The sequence below is a fragment of the Jaculus jaculus genome, chromosome 23, assembly GCF_020740685.1.
Source record: "Jaculus jaculus isolate mJacJac1 chromosome 23, mJacJac1.mat.Y.cur, whole genome shotgun sequence".
Lineage (NCBI taxonomy): Eukaryota > Metazoa > Chordata > Mammalia > Rodentia > Dipodidae > Jaculus > Jaculus jaculus.
The window spans coordinates 9,697,537-9,718,495 of NC_059124.1; the positions used below are offsets into that span (position 1 = coordinate 9,697,537).

At 49.4% G+C, this 20,959-nt stretch overlaps 1 protein-coding gene across 2 annotated transcripts; it reads left to right on the forward strand.

Annotated features, from left to right (window-relative positions):
* Positions 1-179: 179 nt before the first annotated feature.
* On the forward strand, positions 180-20,492 carry Usp5 (ubiquitin specific peptidase 5). 2 transcript variants are annotated; one of them, XM_004668665.2, is made up of 20 exons: positions 180-347; positions 6,994-7,119; positions 7,539-7,605; positions 7,772-7,905; positions 8,055-8,200; positions 8,443-8,627; positions 8,779-8,873; positions 9,496-9,689; positions 13,088-13,159; positions 13,443-13,530; positions 13,647-13,772; positions 14,377-14,530; positions 14,790-14,964; positions 15,714-15,802; positions 17,213-17,404; positions 17,872-18,015; positions 18,100-18,245; positions 18,431-18,584; positions 18,861-18,945; positions 19,875-20,492. In XM_004668665.2, exons 1-20 carry the CDS (start codon positions 237-239, stop codon positions 19,966-19,968), a joined length of 2,577 nt encoding a protein of 858 aa, XP_004668722.1. In that variant the 5' UTR covers positions 180-236; the 3' UTR covers positions 19,969-20,492. The 2 variants fall into 2 exon arrangements, with proteins under 2 accessions (XP_004668722.1, XP_004668723.1); XM_004668666.2 differs by having other exon boundaries at positions 181-347; positions 17,213-17,335.
* Positions 20,493-20,959: the final 467 nt, after the last annotated feature.

Genomic DNA, 20,959 nt, shown 5'->3' on the forward strand with positions numbered 1-20,959 from the left:
GCGGGATTGGTCCTTTCAACCATCCGTTGCACCAGGAAGGCTTGTCATTGGCCTCAGCAGAGAGGAGGCGGCGGGGGAGGAGCTCCGGCGCGCCAGCGGCGGCCAACCGCCGTTCTCGTGCAGGGCTTGCCTTTGGCGCATGCGCCTGGCGAGCGGCGCTCATTGGACGCGAGAGCAGGGGTGGGGGACTGGGGACGGTGGGAGCTGCTGTGTGAGGAAGAGCTGCTGCCGGTGTCATGGCGGAGCTGAGTGAGGAGGCGCTGCTATCAGTGTTACCGACCATTCGGGTCCCCAAGTCAGGAGACCGGGTCCACAAAGACGAGTGCGCCTTCTCCTTCGACACGCCGGTAAGCGCATTCCCCACGCTCGCGGCGACCACGGCTTCCACCGTCCTGGTCATTCGGCCAAGGGCCTGCAAGCCTTAGGCGACCGCCTCCCCGCGGTGCACCCTGGGACTTGTAGTCTCCCACGTGCCTCTCCGCCATTGCTTTTCATGAGCCAGCGATGTCGTGTGACTACCGCCCCCGGAAGCCGCCGCGCACGCCTGGCCGCCCCCGCCCTCGCGAGGCATTATGGGCATCGTAGTCGCCCATTTCTCTTCTCGCCTGCAAAACTAGTCTCAGAACCTGGGTGGTGGACTACATCCCCCAAGCGGCACCCTGAGAAGTCTGGGAGGCGGCCTTGTGGCCCACGGCTCTCCGGGTTTTGTAGTCTCCGGTTGGAGCGATGGGGGCGACTCCTCTCTCGGCTGGGCGAGATTGAGGGTGTGAAGGTAGGGAGGGACTGCAGTTCCAGGCAGTTGACAGTCTGCAAGTGGCCTGTGAAGGAAACAGTTTCTCGGATCGAGTTAGCCTGTCTCCACCCATAGTTAAATGTGAACCAGGGGGCGTGGAGGTGGCGGAGACGGGGGAGAGGGGGAAAACGAAGAGAAAAGCTCTAGGCGTTTCTCCTTTGACGCGAGCTATGCCCGCGGCCCCCTCCCTTCTGCCCATCTTAAGTTACTGGGGGGGGGGAAAAACTTCCAAAGTATTCCCCGAGAAAGGGTTTCTTGGAGGATGCTGAGGCCCTGTTCCCACCCCGTTCCCATTCCTGCCTTGTTAGACAAAGCCACCACCCACCCGGTGGGTTCACGTTTTGCAGGCTCCACCCGGTACCTCCCTGCCTGCAGTTCTGCCTTCTTGTGTCACCCTCCACGGGCCTGAACTGTGAGGGCACCGGCTTGGTTGGGAACCGCCCCCTCGCCCCTCCCCTCAGCCACTGCTGGGCCCTGCCCTAAGTGCTCAGCCAGACCAGCTCTTGACCTGAAAAATGCAAGTCAGAGTGGAAAGGCTTCACTAACGCATCACCATTGCAGAGCATGGCAGCGTGATGTGAGGCCCAGTTCAGGACCATCACTGTGATTTGTGGTTCGCTTGGTTTACTGGGCTTCCATCTGAGCCCCAGACAACGAGCTGCTTCTGTGGCAGAGGTACCAGACGACTGCTGGAGCACAGCGCCAGGATTCCCAGTCCTAGTGAAACCAGCGTCTTTATTTACAGCTCTGAAGAGTTTAACCGTTTCAGCACACCCACCTTCCTCCCAAGAAGGAAAGTTTTTTTGTTTTTTGTTTTTTTTAGCTTTTTTATTCACATTTATTTATTTATTTGAGAGAGAGGCAGATAGAGAGAATGGGCGTGTCAGGGCATTCAGTCACTGCAAACAAATTCCAGATGCATTGCCACCTTGTGCATCTGGCTCACGTGGGTCCTAGGGAATTGAACCTGGGTCCTTAGGCTTTGCAGACCAGCGCCTTTACTACTAAGCCATCTCTTCAGTCCTTTTTTAACTTTTTTATTGACAACTTCAATAAACATAAACCACATATGCTCTTATAATCTCCCAGTACTCTTCCTTTACCCCCTCGACTGAATCCCTTTCCAGCTAGTGTCTCTTCATCCTATTTTGATGTTGTCATCTTTCCCTCCTATTATGCGGGTCTTGTGCAGGTAGCATCAGCCACTGTGAGGTCGTGCATACCTAGGCCACCTTGTGTCTGGAAGGCAGTTATTGTAAGCACTCCTTCCCTACCTTTGCTTTTTTACATTATTTTAAAAAATGTTTTTCATTTATTTGCAAGCAGAGAGGGATGGAAGAGAGAGAGAGAGAATGGGTGTGCCAGGGCCTCTAGCCACATGTGCCACTTTGTGCATCTGGTTTTACGTGGGTACTGGAGAATTGAACCCAGGCCTTGAGGTTTTGCAAGCAAGCACCTTTAACCGCTGAGCCATTTCTCCAGCTTGCTTCTTAATTCTTTCTGCCACCTCTTCTGCAATGGTCCCTGAACCTTGGAAGGTGTGGTAGAGAGGTTTCATTTAGTGCTGAACACTCCACTGTCACTTCTCAGCACTTGCTAAGTTTTTTTTTTTTTTTTTGAGGTAGGTTCTCACTCTAGCCCAGATTGACCTGAGATTCACTCTATAGTCCCAGGCTGGCCTTGAACTCAGCAATCTTCCCCCTTCTTCCTCCCGAGTGCTGGGATTAAAGGCGTGCGCCACCATGCCCGGCTTGCCATAGGCTTTTGATTAGGTTTTCAGTACCGGGCATGAAGTCCCTCTCATGGAGTGGGCCTCTAATCCTCTCAGAGAGTAGTTGATTTCGCCATAAGGGGCATGCCACCTTTGTACCAGTTGATACATTTGGCCTGGCTGGCTGGCTGTGAATCTTGCTAGGTCCACTGTGGTAAATACGATTGACGATTTTTCTCCCCCAACAAGCTGCAACAGGGAGGCAGCTTCCAGCTCAGCTCCAGCTTGATTTCTTGTTCTGGTGGGTAACCAAGAGCCTTGGCAATAGCCTGTAGGGGGCATCAGGGACCTCCCTGGCCAACACCTTGCTAGAAGGTATCCCACTTCTGGCACTGAAATTTTCTATGGACAGTCTGTGGCTTCTGGGCATTATCCACCTCCATAAGATACTTCTAGGCCTTACCCACATAAGATAATTCTGCCCAAATTCTGTCTTTCTTTCTTTGGGGGGGGTAAGATGGGGGGGTCTCACTATAGTCAGGTTGACCTGAAATTAACTATATAGTTTCAGGGTGCCCTTGAACTCATGGTGATCCTATGGTGTGCACCACTACACCTGGCTTCTGTGTGTGTGTGTGTTTTCAAGGTAGGGTCTTGCTCTAGCCCAAGCTGACCTCTGGACATCACTATTTAGTCTCAAGGTGACCTCAAACTCACAGCGATCCTCCTGCCTCCACCTCAAAAGTGCTGGGTGTTTAAAGGCGTTTGCCACCACACCAGACTAAATCTTAAATTTTGATGAACTCTCCTCCTATCTCCCCTTCTAGTCCCTCCACTTAGACCACCCCTGCCCCCAGCGTTGTGCCCATCTACTTATGTATGTACTATACCCTCCCTTAAGCTCTCCCTTGTCTTTACACCCACATAGTCCCTTTCTGGCTTTCTGGTCTCTGCTACTAACTTATTTCGACTTGCATAAAAATTGAAACATTTGAAGGATCCACTTATAAGAGAGATCATGTGGCATTTGTCTTTCTGAACCTGAGTTACCTCACTTAATCTTTTTCAGATCCATCAATTTCATTTTGTAGTTTCATTTCTGGTTTTTAAAAAATTTTTTTGAGGTAGGGTTTTGCTGTAGCCCAGGCTGACCTGGTATTCACTAGTCTCAGGCTAGCCTTGAACTCATAGTGATCCTCCTACCTCTGCCTCCCAAGTGCTGGGATTAAAGACGTGTGCCACCATGCCTGCCAATTTTATTTTTCTTTACAGCTGATTAAAACCCCATTGTATAAATGTACCACATCTTCGTTATCCATTCGTCAGTAGAAGACCATCTAGGCTGGTTCCATTTCCTAGCTGTTGTGAGTAGAGCAGCAGTAACATAGTAGCTAGTAATGAGTATATGCCAGAAGTGCTATAGCTGATCATATGACAGATCTGCTTTCAGCTGTCTCAGGAAATACCCGACTGGTTTGTACCAGCTTACATTCCCACTAACAGCATAGAAAAGATCCTCCCCCCACATCATCTCCAGCACTTATTGTCATTTGATTTCTTTTTTAATTTTTATTTATTTGATAGAGACAGAGAGGTAGAGAGAGAATGGGCCCACTAGGGCCTCCAGCCACTGCAAACGTACTCCAGACAAGTGTGCTCCCTTGTGTATCCGGCTAATGTGGGTTCTGGGGAATTGAATCTGGGTCCTTTGGCTTTGCAGGGAAACGCCTTAACTGCTGAGCAATCCCTCTAGCCTTTTTTAAAAAATTATTTTATTTTATTTTTTATTTTATTAGAGGGAGAGAATTGGCCACTGCAGTTGACCTCCAGATGTGTGCACCATCTTGTGGGCTGGTGTGATGACGTCACCATGTGCTTCTGGCATGTGTGGGTTCTGGAAAGTCAAACCTGGGTCCTTTTTTTAAATCAAACCTGGGTCCTTAACCTCAACCTCTAAGCCATCTCTCCACACCTGATTTCTTTTTTTTTCCCCAAAGGCTGCTTTAAAAAAAAATTATTTTTGAGAGAGAGAGGGAGAGAGAGAAAGAGAGAAAAAGGTAGAGAATGGGCATGCCAGGGCTTTTCATCTACTGTGAATGAACTCAGACCTGTGCGCCCTCTTGTGCCCATGTCTGATATTGCATGCTTGCATCACTGTGTCTGGCTGCATGGGACCTGGAGATTCAAACATTCATTCTTAGGCTTTGCAGGTAAGTGCCTAACAGCTGAGACATCTATTTAGCCTAAAACATGTTTTTACATTTTTTTTTATTAAAAAAAATCTTTTTGTTCATTTTTATTTATTTAGTTGAGAGCAACAGAGAGGGAAAGAGACAGATATATATAGAGAGAGAATGGGTGCGCCAGGGCCTCCAGCTACTGCAAACGAACTCCAGACACGTGCACCCCCTGTGTATCTGGCTAACGTGGGTCCTGGGGAATCGAGCCTCGAACCAGGTCCTTAGGCTTCACAAGCAAACATTTAACCGCTAAGTCATCTGTCCAGCCCACATGTTTTAAAATATTTATTGGCCATGTGTATTTCTTTTGTTGAAAACTCTATTCAATTCTATAGTCCAATTTTTGATTGGGAAGGAAAGTTTTTATTTCTTTATTTATTTTGGTAGAATTAGGTGGGTCTTGTCTCTCTTAAGTATTTTGAATAATTTAAAAAGGATTTTTTTGTTTTGTAATTTTCAGCACTTTTCCTTTTCTGTTCCAAGTTAAGAGATCTCCAGTATGGCCTAGTTGCCTTGCTAACCAACTAACTGGCACATTTGATTATCTTCAGTTCTCTTTATGGGAGAAAGAGCTTAACTGACCTCTTGGTGACAAATGCTCTATTCATGAATATGCCAACCTAAGCTATTCTAGGGAGTGGCACAGAGCAATTGATTTGATCAAGAATTGCCTTAGTGTCTTATTTTTACTATAATAGCTGAGATATTTTCAAGACCATTAGTGGATTTTACTCCAAGAGGATGCCTATTGCTCAAAAACCTTGGCTCTGAGTCAAGACTATTTTTCTAGTGCTCTCTCCCACCCTTTTCATTCTTGTTACAAAGGCACCATCAGGATTTTCTCAGCTTTGGGTTGACCTCATCTCTTCTTCCTCAGCTGTGGCTCAGGGTAGCACTTACTTGGGTTGTGTGTATAAGGATAGCTCAGCTAGGCGTGGTGACACATACCTATAATCCAGCCAGCATTTGGAGGCTGAGGCAGGAAGATCAAAAGTTTTGAGGCCATCTTGGGCTATGTAGTTCCAGGCCAGCCCAGGCTGCATAAGGAGACTCCTCCTTCTCAAAAACAAATAAAAGCTGGGTTTGGTGGTAGACGCCTTTAATCCCAGCACTCGTGGAGGCGGAGGTAGGGGGATCGCCATGAGTTGGAGGCAACCCTGAAACTACATAGTGAATTCCAGGTCAGCCTGCACTAAAGCAAGATCCTACCTCAAAAAACCAAAAAGATAATAATGAAAATAAATGCTGGACTTTATGACCTTACCAGGCTGAGTTCAGATTCAGCCAAGTCCTAATATTATAAGTTCCAGGGTCCTTATCTAGAACAGAGAGTGTGGCAAAGGAAGGGGCTGATCCTTGGCAAGGGCTAGGTTTACTGCTTGATGCCGGGATCTCTGCTTCTCATGTCTGGAAGGTTTTTTGCATTATGGAAATCAGTTAGGGTTTGTTCCCGGTTGGGAATCTGCTTGAAAATGTAGGTCTTTCCAGGGAGAGGATTTTTTTTTTTTTTTCACTTTTAAGTATAACTCCTGACATGGAAGCCTATAGTATTGGATCCCCAGTTGTTTTTTTTTTCTTCTTTTGGTTTGTTTTCAAGTTAGGGTCTCATGCTAGCCCATGTTGACCTAGAATTCACTATGTAGTCTCAGGCTGGCCTCTAACTCACAGTGGTCCTCCTGCATTTTTTTGCTGGGATTGATTAAAGGCATGTGCCACCACATCCTGCTTGATGTCCCTTTTCTTTTCCCTCCCTCCCTCCTTTTTTTTTTTTTTTTTTTTTTTTTGAGGTAGGGTCTCACTCTATCCCAGGCTGACCTGGCATTCACTATGTAGTCTTAGGATGGCCTTGAATTCACAGTGATCCTACTGCAAATGAGCTCCAGACACATTACCACTGTGTGCATCTGGCTTTATGTGGGTACTAGGGAATCAAACCCAGACCATCAGGCTTTGCAAGCAACTACCTTTAGCCACTAATGCATCTCTCCACCCTTTACTCTCTTGATTTCTTGACCCAGGGGAGAAGCGAAGAGAGCCCTCTGTGGTTGGTAGGCACCAAAGCATACCCAAAGAAGCAGAGGGATTTGGAATAGTGACCGAGATGTTAATTATTCAATCCCCTTTTGAGTTTGTTGGTTGTTTTCAAAAGTTCTTGGAAGAGCTGGTAGAGAATTTTAACTCTATTCCTAGAAGGCTAAATAAGTTGTTCCATGTGGCCAAGCTTCATCTTCCTTCCCTTGTAACTGCAGGAATCTGAGGGCGGCCTCTACATCTGCATGAACACATTCCTGGGCTTTGGGAAACAGTATGTGGAGAGACATTTCAACAAGACAGGCCAGCGTGTTTACCTGCACCTCCGGCGGACTCGGCGCCTGGTAGGCAGAGGGGCTGAGAAGGGCTGGAACATCTCTAGATACATTCCACATGGTGCCATTTTCAATATTTCTGCTTCATTCTGGTCTCCTGTTGACTTTTGTTTCTTCCTTTCACCTGCTCTTGTTTGTTCCTAAAACTTGTCAGAGGTTTTTTTTTTTTTTTTTTGGAGGTAGGCTCTCACTCTAGCCCAGGCTGACCTGGACTTCACTCTGTAGTCCCAGGCTGGCCTCAAACTCACAGCAGTTCTCCTATGTCTGCCTGTCAAGTGCAGGGATTCAAAGTGAATGCAGCCATGCCTGGCAACACTGTTGATTTTTTGTTTCATTCCATTGTATGATTAACCGCCCTGTTCCTTCTGTCCTCCCCAGTTATTGTGTCCCTGGTGCTCATTGCTGTCCTGTTCCTTTTCTCATTACAGAAAGAAGAGGACCCCAGTGCAGGCACTGGAGACCCACCACGTAAGAAACCCACACGGCTGGCAATTGGTGAGCATCTCTAAAGTCTTGTTCTTCTACCTGAGCTAGGTGCTAGGAAGGCTCTGAGCCTGAGCCGTGGCCCTGAAACACTGGAGGGGACAAAGGAGGTGCTGTATTGGAGGAGGGTCCTTGACCTGTAGTGATTGAACTCTTACCCTCTTCACTTTCCTACTAGGTGTTGAAGGCGGGTTTGACCTCACTGAGGAGAAGTTTGAATATGACGAGGATGTGAAGATTGTCATTTTGCCGGATTACTTGGAGATCGCCAGGGATGGGTTGGGGGGCCTTCCTGACATTGTCAGAGATCGGGTATGAATATCTTCCTTACCCACCAGAGATGCTAGGATAAGAGGACTAGAATGGTCATGACTTGGGAAGTACTAACAAAGCCAGAGGCCAAGGGATAGAGGGCCATGCTGGACAGGGTTGGATATTGTCTGGCCTCCTCCTTCCTCTAGGTGACCAGTGCTGTGGAGGCCCTGCTCTCAGCTGACTCCGCCTCCCGCAAGCAGGAGGTGCAGGCCTGGGATGGGGAAGTCCGGCAGGTGTCTAAGCATGCCTTCAATCTCAAGCAACTGGACAACCCTGCTCGGATCCCTCCCTGGTGAGGCCTTGCTCCTCTGCCTCTGGGTACAACCCCCAAAACAAGGGCAAAAAGGCCACCTTTCTAAAGGGTTAGGTGAGAGGGAGGGTTGTTAGGAACAGGACAGAGAAGACGACATGGGGAAGATGAGTAAGGCAGGGTGACAGCGAAGGGGAGAGGCAGAGGCCAGCAGAGCCCCGTCTTGCTGCACTCCCGTGCACCCCTGACCCACAGTTCAGCTGATGTTCTTCTCCCTGGGCTAGCGGCTGGAAGTGCTCCAAGTGCGACATGAGAGAAAACCTGTGGCTGAACCTGACAGACGGCTCCATCCTCTGTGGCCGACGTTACTTTGATGGCAGTGGGGGCAACAGCCATGCTGTGGAGCATTACAGGGAGACTGGCTACCCCTTAGCGGTTAAGCTGGGCACCATCACACCTGATGGAGCTGGTACTTCTCTGCCCTTGCCCCACATAATACGCTGTGCTTGTTACTCATTTCATATAACATATTTTGTCCTCTGGATGGGAAGTGGGATGGGTGGCCAGGCCAGTGCCAAGTCACGTCCACATCCCCTCTAATGTGTCTGCCCTTATTCTAGATGTGTACTCCTATGATGAGGACGACATGGTCCTAGACCCCAGCCTGGCCGAACACTTGTCTCATTTTGGCATTGACATGCTGAAGATGCAGAAGGTGAGACCCCGTCAGCTTCATGTTCTTCTCACTCCTGCCTCTGTGGCCCGTTTTCCTTGCCTAAGGCTGAGGTAGGAGTTTGGAGAGAGCTTCCCAAATTCACCCAGTCCTCAAGATACATGGGCTTCCTTTGAAGAAATGTTTAGAATCATTTGGTCCAAATACCTGCTATGTGCTTGTTACGGTGTGAATAAGACAGATGTGGTCTTTGCTTTCTTTGACTTACAGTCTAGAAGCAAGGTAGGCCTTAGTCACAGTCACAGATAAGTGAATAATTACAAACTGCGGTGGGTGCTATGAAATAGAGAGAGAGTACCATACTACTATAGTTTACAACAGGAGCTCTGCCCTGTCTTGAGAATCAGGAACATTTCTCTGTAGGGGGCTTCAGAATAGGGAAAACATTTCTGGTAAAGGGAGTCTCATCCACTCAAACAGGCCTAATGACCAATAGGCATCTGGGGTGATACCTGGTCCATAACTTGGACTGGATGCTTAACTGGAGTTTGTAATTCCTAATTCCTGGGCTACATCTGGATATCATCCTAGACTTGGGAGAGTTGAATGTGAACAATGCAGGGCTGGGTTTTTTCCCCAATCTAAAGTGTACCTTCCTATGCAGACGGACAAGACCATGACTGAGCTGGAGATAGACATGAACCAGCGGATTGGTGAATGGGAGCTGATCCAGGAGTCAGGTGTGCCACTTAAGCCCCTATTTGGGCCTGGCTACACAGGCATCCGGAACCTGGGTAACAGCTGCTACCTCAACTCCGTGGTCCAGGTGCTCTTTAGCATCCCTGACTTCCAGAGGAAGTGAGTGAGCTCCTTTCCCCACTGATTGATTTATTTTATATATGTTATAACAGGATTTACTGTTCGATTCCCTTGTCCTGGTTCCCATTGCACTGGGGCCCCTCCTTAGTGGGGTTATGGTAATCACTGTGGGTCATGAAGGCCTCAGTCAGTCCCTATGGGGTAGTGGGAACCATGCCTCAGGGTATTCCTACCCACTCTGTGGTTCTTACAATCTATCTGTCCCCTCTTCCACGATATTCCCTGAGCCATAACAGGCCTATTGTTGAGCTCTTTTTAAAAAAATACGTCTTTTATTCATTTACAAGGCTGGGAGAGAGCGAATGGGTGCTGAAGGGTCTGTAGCCACTGCAAATAAACTCCAGGTGCATGCACCACTGGCTTTACATGTGTCCTGGGGAATTGAACCTGGGTCATTAAGCAGGGTGGGCAAAGTCCATAACTACTAAGGCATCTCTCCAGCCCATAGCATTGAATTCTTTGTAATCTGTGGATTTTGCCTTCAATTAGGATTTTGTTTTGTTTTTGTTTTTTGAGGTAGGGCCTTGCCCTAGCCCAGGCTGCCCTGGAATTCACTATGTAGTCTCAGAGTGGCCTTGAACTCATGGCAGTCCTCCTACCTCTGCCTCCCTAGTGCTGGGATTAAAGGCGTGCATCACCATGCCCAGCTATGCCTTACTTTTTTTTATGAGAGAGAGAGAGAGAGAGAGAGAGACAATTGGCCTGCCAGGCCCTCCAGCCACTGTAATCAAACTCCAGATGCATGTGCCACCTTATGCGCGTGTGTGACTTTGTGAGCTTGTGTCACCCTGTGTGTCTGGCTTACATGGGACCTGGAGGGTCGAATATGGGTCCTTAGGCTTCATAGGCAAGCACCTTAACCACTAAACCATCTCTCCAGCTCTTTATTAAGTTTAGATTGATCACTGTGTCTGTCACCATCACTCCGGAGCTGGTTGTCAGGCTAGTAGTAAGAGCAGTGTTCACATCGCCACTTCCTCTGCAATTTCTCCTGGGCCCTGGCAGATGTGGTAGAGGTGACAAGTTTTGTGGTGGGCACTTGGCTATCTATTTGCCTTATGGATGGGTCTTGGCTTTCCTCTGTTTTCTCCAAACATCTGTAAAATAAAACGGATTCTCCAACTAAGAGTAAAAGCAGCTTGGGTTGAAGTGGGTGTGCAGAGTTATTTGAGAGATTTCGGTGTGCAAGCCCACTTTAATTCTGATAGCAGTGGAGGTTTCTCTCTGAAGTGTGAGTTTCCTGGCTATGGGAGTCTGACTTGGTTTCCAGTACCAGGTATGAGTTCTCTCTCCCGAGCAGGCCTCGTGTTCAATCAGAAGCAGTGGGTTACCTACGGAGGCTGCGTGCCGCTGTCGCACGAGTAGTGTGCGCTTCTTGTCTGCCTCATTGACTTCGTAGTCTGCAGGCTCTCCTGCTTCTTTCTTTTCCTCTTTCTTTGTTTCTTTCTTTTTTTTTTTTTTCCTGAGGTAGGGTCTCTCTCTAGCCCAGGCTGACCTGGAATTCACTATGTAGTCTCAGGGTGGCCTCAAACTCATGGCAATCCTCCTACCTTTGCCTCCCAAGTGCTGGGATTAAAGGCGTGTGCCACCACGCCTGGCATTCTCCTGCTTATTTATGTTGTTGGTGACTGCTGTCCTCCAATAGCTCCCGTAGATCTCTCCAGCACTATGAGGGCTGGCTAGGAGGGAGCTGGTTTCCCATTTGGTTCCAGTATGATATTCCAGTGTCCTGTGACTGCACCTGTGGTGTCTTCAGCAATAGAGTCTTACCTTCTAGCTCTGGCACGTAACCAAGTGTTTTGGCAATGGCGTACATTGTTTTGGGGACCTCGCGGGTCTCCCTGGTAAGCAGCTTACTACAGGGGGCAACCCAGTTCTGGGTCTGGTATTTACTAACCAGAGTCTGTAGTGCTTATAGTTTTTTGTTTTGTTTTTATTTTTTCAAGGTACGGTTTTACTGTAGCCCAGGCTGACCTGGAATTCACTACATAGTCTCAGGGTGGCCTTGAACTCATGGCAATTCTCGTCATTAGATTTTGTTGTTTGTTTTTTTCAAGGTGGGGTCTCACTCTAGTCCAGGATGACCTGAACTTCACTATGTTGCCCCAGGGTTGCCTTGAACTCTCGGTGATCCTCCTACCTCTGCCTCTGGGATTAAAGCAGTGTTGGGATTAAAGGTGTGTGCCACCATGCCCAGCTCTACCAAATTTTTTGACTTTTTTTTAATTGTTTAGTTTTTTGAGTTCTTTGTAGATTCCAAATCTTACACCTTTGTCTGAGGTATAGCTAGTAAAGATTTATCCCATTCTGTGGGATGCCTATTGACTTCGTTGATGGTTTGCTTGTCTGTATAGCTTTTTAGTTTCATGAGGTCCTAGTGGTTGAGTATTGATCTAATTTTCTGTGCTACTGGGATTTTATTCAGGAAGTCTTTCCTTGTCTATATTATACAATGTCCTCCCTGTTTTTTCTTCTAGGTGTTTTAGAGTTTCAGGTCTTTAATTCGGGTCTTTAATCCGCTTAGAGTTGACTTTGTGCATGGTGAGAGAAGTGGGTCTAATTTAGTTCTTCCATGTGTGTTATCCATTTGCTCCAGCACCATTTGTTGAAGGCGCTGTCTTTTTCCTAGGGCCCTAAGGGCTCTTCTTCACATTTTGAGTTAGCTAAGGAGGGCCATGAGCACATTTGAGGTGGAAAGTACAAGATAATAGCTGGGAGGATATTAGTTGGCTGAAACTAAATATTGCAATGTCCCCGCTCTCTTCAGGCTGTCAGCCTCTGCTCGCTCTTCTGCAGACGCCCTTGTGTGCCTCTTGTTCCACTATGGCTGGCGTATTACGTGATGATGTGTATGTGTATATGTGTATATAGATACATAGCTGCCCCCGTTAATAGAACAGAATTCCAGGTTGCAGAGTTGTCTGTGGCTTTCCGACAGGCTTAACAGTTAGCAGGTGGTGCTTATTTTAGGTCACTGACATCAGATGATAACTTAACATGGACATGTAGCATGTAGCACTTAGGGGCAGAGGGACAGTACTTTTGAGACATTCAGGTTGAAGAAAGGCAAATTCTTAGCAGAAATGAACTTACTGTCTAATTGGGAAACAGAATTTGAAAACTTTAGAATGTGTCAGCAAGTTCTGATGTAATCCTGGACAGCCTTCTCCCTTTACTGTTTCTGCCTTGGGTAAGAGGCCAAGAAGAGCTCGTCTGAGCACACAGCATGATGTCTTTAGTTGAGACGGGGAGGACGCACAACTTGGGGGAGAGAAGTGGATTGCAACATTCAGCTTTAAGTCAAGGGGCCCTGTTCATGAAATCCCTAGATAGTTTCTCCTTCCTTCTTTCTCAGTTGTCCTTCCTTTAACTCCTAGGTATGTGGATAAACTGGAGAAGATCTTCCAGAATGCCCCGACAGACCCTACCCAGGACTTCAGCACCCAGGTGTATGTAGCAGGCCCTGTGAACAAAGGCTGTTGGGGGCCTCACTGCCCATGTGCCTTCTTTCCCCCCATGGCCATCTGGGGCGGGCAGTGGTAGAGTCCTATTGAGTGACTGCTTCTGCTCATATCTGTCTTGAGCTTGATTTCTGTACAACCCGAGGAGTTATCCCACATTTTTAAGAGTTGTCCTCCTATTTCATAGGTAAGGTTGAAAGGGAAAGGTTTAGATAGCTTCAAGGATCATTAGCTGACTAAAGCTAAATGGTTTTCCTGGCTATTACTGCAGGGCCAAGCTGGGCCATGGCCTTCTTTCTGGGGAGTATTCCAAGCCACTACCAGATACAGGTGATGGGGAGCAGGTGCCAGAACAAAAGGTAAGTATGGGATTTTACCCCTTTTGGGTTCAGGAATTATGGGAAAACTAAGGTCTGGGAGGTGTCTAAAACAGGCTACTTGATGGCTTTTGAGTCAATACCCTGGCTATGCCTAGGAAGTTCAAGATGGCATTGCCCCTCGGATGTTCAAGGCCCTCATTGGCAAGGGCCACCCTGAGTTCTCCACCAATCGGCAGCAGGATGCCCAGGAGTTCTTCCTTCACCTTATCAACATGGTGGAGGTAAGGGTAGGAAATATGGCAGGTGGGCTGCCCTTTTGTCTCCTGTCTGCCTAGTACCACTCCTGTATCCAGTGGTCTCTTTGCATTCAGCCTGCCGTGTGTATTTGCACCTGAAGAGCATAGTCAGGACAAGTGATGACCCTTATCTGTGGTGGCCTTGCAGCCTAACCAAGGGTAGAGTCAATAACATGAGCCGGGCATGGTGGCGCACACCTTTAACCCCAGCACTCTGGAGGCAGAGGTGGGAGGATTGCCATCAGTTCAAAGCCACCCTGAGACTACATAGTGAATTCCAGGTCAGCCTGGGCCAGAATGAGACCCTACCTCAGAAGACAAAAGAAAGAAAATGAAATGACAGGAGAGCACTTGCTTAGTGAGCACGAAGTCCTGGATTCATTCCTAGCATAACACTTACTGCTTAAGAAAAATGTAGGTGAGGGATTATGGGACGAGAAGTGGGAAAAGAAAATCAGGGAAGGCTGCTGTCATCTTGCATGCCTGTGCTCCTGAGTGGTCATCTTCCATTCACGACCCAGTCTTACTGGCTCCTCAGTCTGTTCCCCGGATGCACAGACCTTCCTACCCGCCCACCTCTTTCTCATAGAGGAATTGCCGGAGCTCTGAAAATCCAAATGAAGTCTTCCGCTTCTTGGTGGAGGAAAAGATCAAGTGCCTGGCCACGGAGAAGGTGAAGTACACTCAGCGAGTGGACTATATCATGCAGCTGCCTGTGCCCACGGACGCGGCCCTTAACCAAGGTAGCTCCCCGAGCAGAGCCTCGGCGGGGGCGGGGGAGAGGCTGAGGTCTGCACGGGGCACCTGCTAGCATGGCACCGTGGTGCGCCCTGCTTCCCACAGCCTGCTAGTTGGGCAGTTGAAGTAGAGAGGTAAGATGCATGGAGTATGTGTCCAGTGTGCTCTGGGAGGGCAAAGGAATAGTCCTGGACACAGCTGGCAAAGTGAGGCTGAGGTGGGAGCAAACGGCACCTCTGAGGCACCACCTGGTTCTCTCACCAGAGGAGCTTCTGGAGTACGAAGAAAAAAAGCGGCAAGCCGAGGAGGAGAAGGCGCCCCTGCCAGCACTGGTTCGGGCCCAGGTGCCCTTCAGCTCCTGCTTGGAGGCCTACGGGGCCCCTGAGCAGGTGGATGACTTCTGGAGCACAGCCTTGCAGGCGAAGTCAGTAGCTGTCAAGTACGTCCTTTCAGCCTGGCCTTGGGCTGTAGGCCATTGGCAGGCACTGACACCCAGAGACGTCTACCTTGTGGCTGTTCTTCCATCCCTTTTGGTTGGGGTCTCAAGGTGGAATTTGCTGGGTTGGTGATCTTTCCCTGAGATAACCGGGAAGGCTGGCAGGTGTAGACATGGATGTCAACTGCATGTTACCTTGTCCTACCTGACACTCCTTTTGTTTCCTCATAGTGCAGGGTCTGTTTTTAGTGTGGCCTTTCTGCCTCTGCACCCCCTCCCCAGGTAGGGTCTCGCTGTAGCCCAGGCTGACCTAGAATTCACTATGTAGTCTCAGGGTGACCTTGAACTCACAATCCTTCTATCTGAGCCTCCCAAGTGCTGGGATTAAAGGTATGCGCCACCATGCCCGGCTTGCCTCTTCACTTTTTCTCTCCGTTGTGGCAGACACTTCATATTAGCTGAAGTCAGACTCTGACTTCCAGCAAGCAGCCTGCCTTTCTGCCAGGCCACTGACCCCTGGCTGGTCTTGAGATAAGAAAGAAGGCATGCTTTGGTCTTAAGGATCCAGTCCCAGGCCTTTTGTGGCCAATAAAATAGCCCTCCCCGACCCTTGTGCATACTCTCGGAGGAGCAGAGTGATGACTGGATCTTCATTATTGGGACTGTCATGTAGGAGAGACCCAGCCCAGCTGCAGAGCTCACAAGAGGAGAGCCCCAAAGTCTCTGGAAACCAGCACATTCTCTTTCCCCAGGACCACGCGGTTTGCCTCCTTCCCTGACTACCTGGTTATCCAGATCAAGAAGTTCACCTTCGGCTTAGACTGGGTGCCCAAGAAGCTGGGTATGCTGGTTGGGATGGAATGTGCTGCAGAAAATGCTAGAAAAAGACAGGCCTTCACACGTGTTCCTTAGACTTTTCTCTGAAAGGGGAAATATATCATAGATGTTTCAAAATGAGCCTAATGCCGGGCGCGGTGGCACATGCCTTTAATCCCAGCACTGGGGAGGCAGTGGTAGGAGGATCTCTGTGAGTTCAAGGCCACCCTGAGACTACAGAGTGAATTCCAGGTCAGCCTGAGCTAGAGCGAGATCCTACCTCAAAAAAACAAAACAAAAAGTGTATCAAAATGAGTATAGATGAAAAGCACTGATTAAAACCATTTTGGATCTGGGTGTAGTTTCACACGCCCTTAATCCCAGCATTTGGGAGGCAGATGTAGGAAGGAGATTGCTATGAGTTCAAGGCCACCCTGAGACTACAGAATGAGTTCTAGGTCAGCCTGGGCTAGGGTGAGACCTTGCCTCGAAAACCCAGAAACTATTTTGATTTTATAGTTAGGATTTACAACCAAAAATGATCTTTGTATTCAGGCCTGGTAGTGCATGCCTTTAATCCCAGCATTTGGAAGGCAGAGATAGGAGGATCACCACAAGTTCAAGGCCATCCTAAGACTACATAGTGAATTCCAGGTCAGCCTGAACTAGATTGAGACCTTACATGTTTTTGTGTTTTTTTGAGGTAGGGGCTCACAGTAGCCCCAGCTGACCCCAGGTTGGTCTCAAACTCATGACGATCCTCCGACCTCTGCCTCCCAGGTGCTGGGATTAAAAGCATGCGCTGCTATGCCCAGCTGATAATAGTATTTAAAAAAAAATTTTTTGTTCTTTTTTTTATTTATCTATTTGAGAGAGACAGAGAGGGAGAGAATGGTCACACCAGGGTCTCCAGCCACTGCAAACGAACTCCAGATGCGAGTGCCCCCTTGTGCATCTGGCTAACGTGGGTCCTGGGGAATCGAGCCTCGAATCGGGGTCCTTAGGCTTCATAGGCAAGCGCTTAACCGCTAAGCCATCTCTCCAGCCCTGATAATGGTATTTTTATTTTGATAACCTTGAAACAGTTCTGCAGTCCTGTAGGTCACTGGGTGTCACTTGAGTCTGCTAATTTACTTTTATTTTCTCAACGAGGAAGTTGCGATCCACAGAAGTGTAAGTCATTTGGCCTGTCTAAAGCCCCATCTGTCCGTAGCTCCTGGTGCTAGATGTAGGGCTGGAATCTAGGTCTCTTGGCTCCTAGACTTACAAGTGCTCCTTACACTGGAGTCCCTAAGGCTGGAACTACCGTGGCAGTTCTTCCTTGCAGAGCAGTTCTAAGATATGGGGCAGGAGCATGGGCCTCCAAGCGCTTGTGCTTTTTCAGATAAGCCTCAGGGAGCACTGAGGTGACACTTTTCTGCCCTTTCAATTGCAGATGTGTCCATTGAGATGCCAGAGGAGCTAGACATCTCCCAGTTGAGGGGTACAGGGTTGCAGCCAGGAGAGGAGGAGCTGCCTGACATTGCCCCACCCCTGGTCACTCCGGATGAGCCCAAAGGTAGCCTTGGTTTCTATGGCAACGAAGACGAAGACTCCTTCTGCTCCCCTCACTTCTCCTCTCCGACATGTTAGTGACTCTTCTTCCTGCCTGTCTTGTCTCTCCCTTGCTGACGATGGGGCGTTCTTGCTTTGCCCCACCCTGTCCTTTGTATTTCTCCTGTCTTCCCTTTTGAACTCCCTTCGCCCTGTTTTGCTGGATGTGGGGAGGGACTGGAATGTCCCACTCACGCTCTCATTGAGGATGGCAGTGCACTGTTCCTGCCTCTGTGCCCTTCTCACCTCCTTGCCTTGGTGGGGGTATCATGCTCCAGAAACAGGCTTATTTTGTGAGAATGGACAGAGAATCATCTTTGGGCTACCAGGCCCACATTGTGCTTTGTACTTACTTGAGTTCCGGGATAGGTTGCCAGTCCATGGAAGGAAACCGCATGGAATGGGTGATTGGGAGAGGGCTGGGCGTCTGGTTGTGGGAGGGACAAGGAGCAAGTAGAAATCGTGGCAGTAGGTCACACTGCCTATCGTTCCCTGCCACAGCACCCATGTTGGATGAGTCAGTCATCATACAGTTGGTGGAAATGGGCTTTCCTATGGACGCCTGCCGCAAAGCTGTCTATTACACGGGCAACAGCGGAGCTGAGGCTGCTATGAACTGGGTCATGTCGCACATGGACGATCCAGGTGGGCAAGAGTGGTGGCCAGAGGGGCAGGACCTCCCCTCCACATTCCCCCACATGCTGGAACCCCATCCCTCTCCCTCCACAGATTTTGCAAATCCCCTCATCCTGCCTGGCTCCAGTGGACCTGGGTCCACAAGTGCCGCGGCTGACCCTCCACCAGAGGACTGTGTGACCACCATTGTTTCAATGGGCTTCTCGAGGGACCAGGCCCTGAAAGCTCTACGGGCCACGGTATGGGCCACTCTAGCTACAGACTTAGAGTCCACGAGGAGAAGGGGTGGGAGTGAGGCTACGTACTTTGTGAGCAGGACCGTGGGCCAGTGTGGCGTCCCTGAGGCTGGGACCTTGTGCAGCTGTGGTGGACAGTTGAGGCTTCTGACTTATTAGGAAAAGTAACACTTCCTTCTCCCCTTAAGAACAATAGTTTAGAACGGGCTGTTGACTGGATCTTCAGTCACATTGACGACCTAGATGCAGAAGCTGCCATGGACATCTCAGAGGGACGCTCAGCTGCTGACTCCATTTCTGAGTCTGTACCAGTGGGACCCAAAGTCCGGGATGGTCCTGGAAGTGAGTGCCCATGGGAAATAGGACAAACCGGGGATTTCTAGTCACTTAGCTATACCAGGCCCTTCATGACGGCAGCCCTGCTTTCCTTGAGTCGGAAGAGTCGGAAGCTTTGTTCTGAATAGAACTTGTGAGGGTGGGAACCTAGGAGGCCAAGAGAGCCTGTTTCCCAGGTGTGCCCATGCCCCTGAATCTCTTGCCACGGATTTGAGTTGTTAGGTGGTCATTGAGGAATCCCAGTCCTGTTTTCTCCTGCTTTCTCTTTCCCTCCTTTCCCAGAATATCAGCTCTTTGCCTTCATCAGTCACATGGGCACCTCTACCATGTGTGGTCACTACGTCTGCCATATCAAGAAGGAAGGCAGGTGAGAGCTGGCAGTGTGTGCTGTGAATGGAGGGTGTTGGTGGGACTGAGTGGGGCAGCCTGGAAGTCACTTCAGCGTCTGTCGAAGACCGGGAAGGCCACCTCACAGGGGCAAGCAAGCTACATAGCCCTAGGGCTAGATATATGCGATGCCTATACACACTACAGTTTTTTAAAAAATTATTTCCAAGCAGAGAGAGAAGGGGGGCACACCAGGGCTTCCTGCCACTGCAAATGGACTCCAGATGCATGTGCCACTCTGTGCATTTGGTTTTACATGGGTACTGGGGAGTTGAACCCAGGCAGCCAGGCTTTGCAAGCAAGTGCTTAAACCGCTGAGCTGCCTTTCCAGCCAAATAAGCCTTTTCTGTTTTGTTTATTTTTGTTTGCTTTTGTTTTTGAGGTAGGGTCTCACTCTAGCCCAGGCTGACCTAGAATTCACTGTGGAGTCTCAGAGTGGCCTCGAACTCAGGGTGATCCTCCTACCTCTGCCTCCTGAGAGTTGGGATTAAAGGTATGGGACACTACACCATGAGTTCAAGCCACCCTGACACTCCATAGTGAATTCCAGGTCAACCTGGGTTAGAGTGAGATCCTACTTCAAAAAACAAAAAAATAAGCCAAAGAGCAGAAAAGAAGAAAGGAAATCAGGAAAGAAAATACTGATCTAGCTCAGAAACTCTTTGCCAACCCTCAGCTTCACAGGAATGAGTGGAGGGTGAAAGGATGAAGACACCAAATAGGAGAAATGACTCTTAAAGATTGGCAGCTTCCTTCACCTGGTGTTAGCGGGACTGTAGATTTGGGGATCCAATCATAGAATGTTGGGAACCTCCCACCACATGATCACTTCCAGAGACCATGGCTGAGAATTGAATTTGATGTGACTTGGATTGCCCACCTTATCTGTCCCTTCTCCTGCCTCCCCAGATGGGTGATCTACAATGACCAGAAGGTATGTGCCTCTGAGAAGCCCCCCAAGGACCTGGGCTACATCTACATCTACCAGAGAGTGGCCAGTTAAGAGTCTGCCCTCACCCTTTGCCTTTGAAGGCAGGGCAGCCCGGCTGGCTTGAGGGACAGGGGCTAAGGGACGGATTTCAGCCCCTGCTCGGTACCCTTCTGTTTTGTCCCCAGCTGCTGGGAAGAGCGGGACACCATAGAACAATGGGCCAAGAGGAGGGGCATTCAGTAGACTTTGGGGCTAGGGCAGGGACACGACAGGAGGGGAGGGTTAGTTGTCCACTAGGAGACCTTGTTGCTTCCCCTGCAGTGCTCTGCTTCTCTGTGTAACCGAGCCGGCCCCTGGAGCGGGAGGAGCGGCGGGGAGGGCCCTACTCCCTGGGTGGGGGTGTGGCTTGTGCGTCCTCTCCCAGGGGAGGGGCCTCGGCTTCCCTCCCCTGATGTGTGTGCTCCTTTGTGGTTTGGCAAGGAGGGGTATGAGGGAAATGGGGACCCCCTTGCCCTTCTGCCTCAGTCTCCCATCCTTCTCCGTCCTCTGGAAAAAATGCCAAAATACACGATGTGAATAAAAGTACAATGGCTAAACTGTTCTGTTTGGTTCCTGTGGTGTTGAGGGGGGGCGGTGACTGAAGGGGTCCAGGTTCAAAAACTCCATCTTGAAGCCTGCGGTGGCGCACGCCTTTAATCCCAGCACTGTGGAGGCAGAGAGAGGAGGATCGCCGTGAGTTCGAGGCCACCCTGAGACTCCATAGTGAATTCCAGGTCAGCCTGGGCTGGAGTGAGACCCTACGTCGTAAAAAAACAAAACAAAACAAAAAAAATCTCCCAGCTCTAGTCCTTTGCCCCTTCCCCGCGCTGGCGGCTCTCGGTCAGTGAGAACGAGGTGCAGCGGTGGGATGAAGCGGCAGTTCAGAGCGGAGCACCGCGGCCCCGCTGGGAGGGCCACAGGTGTGTCTCCCAACCGTGGCGGTCAGATGAAGCGGGGTGGGATACTGGGCGCGGGGCTGTGTGGCTGGGGCCCGGGGTGCTATGGGTTAGAAACTGACAAGTGC

Excerpts from the sequence above, each read along its gene's own strand:
- Usp5 (XM_004668665.2), top strand. The coding sequence starts at position 237 with ATGGCGGAGCTGAGTGAGGAGGCGCTGCTATCAGTGTTACCGACCATT. Across the intron at positions 15,803-17,212 it reads CTGGGTGCCCAAGAAGCTGG|ATGTGTCCATTGAGATGCCA; the intron begins GTATGCTGGTTG and ends TTTCAATTGCAG. Across the intron at positions 18,016-18,099 it reads GTCGCACATGGACGATCCAG|ATTTTGCAAATCCCCTCATC; the intron begins GTGGGCAAGAGT and ends CTCCCTCCACAG.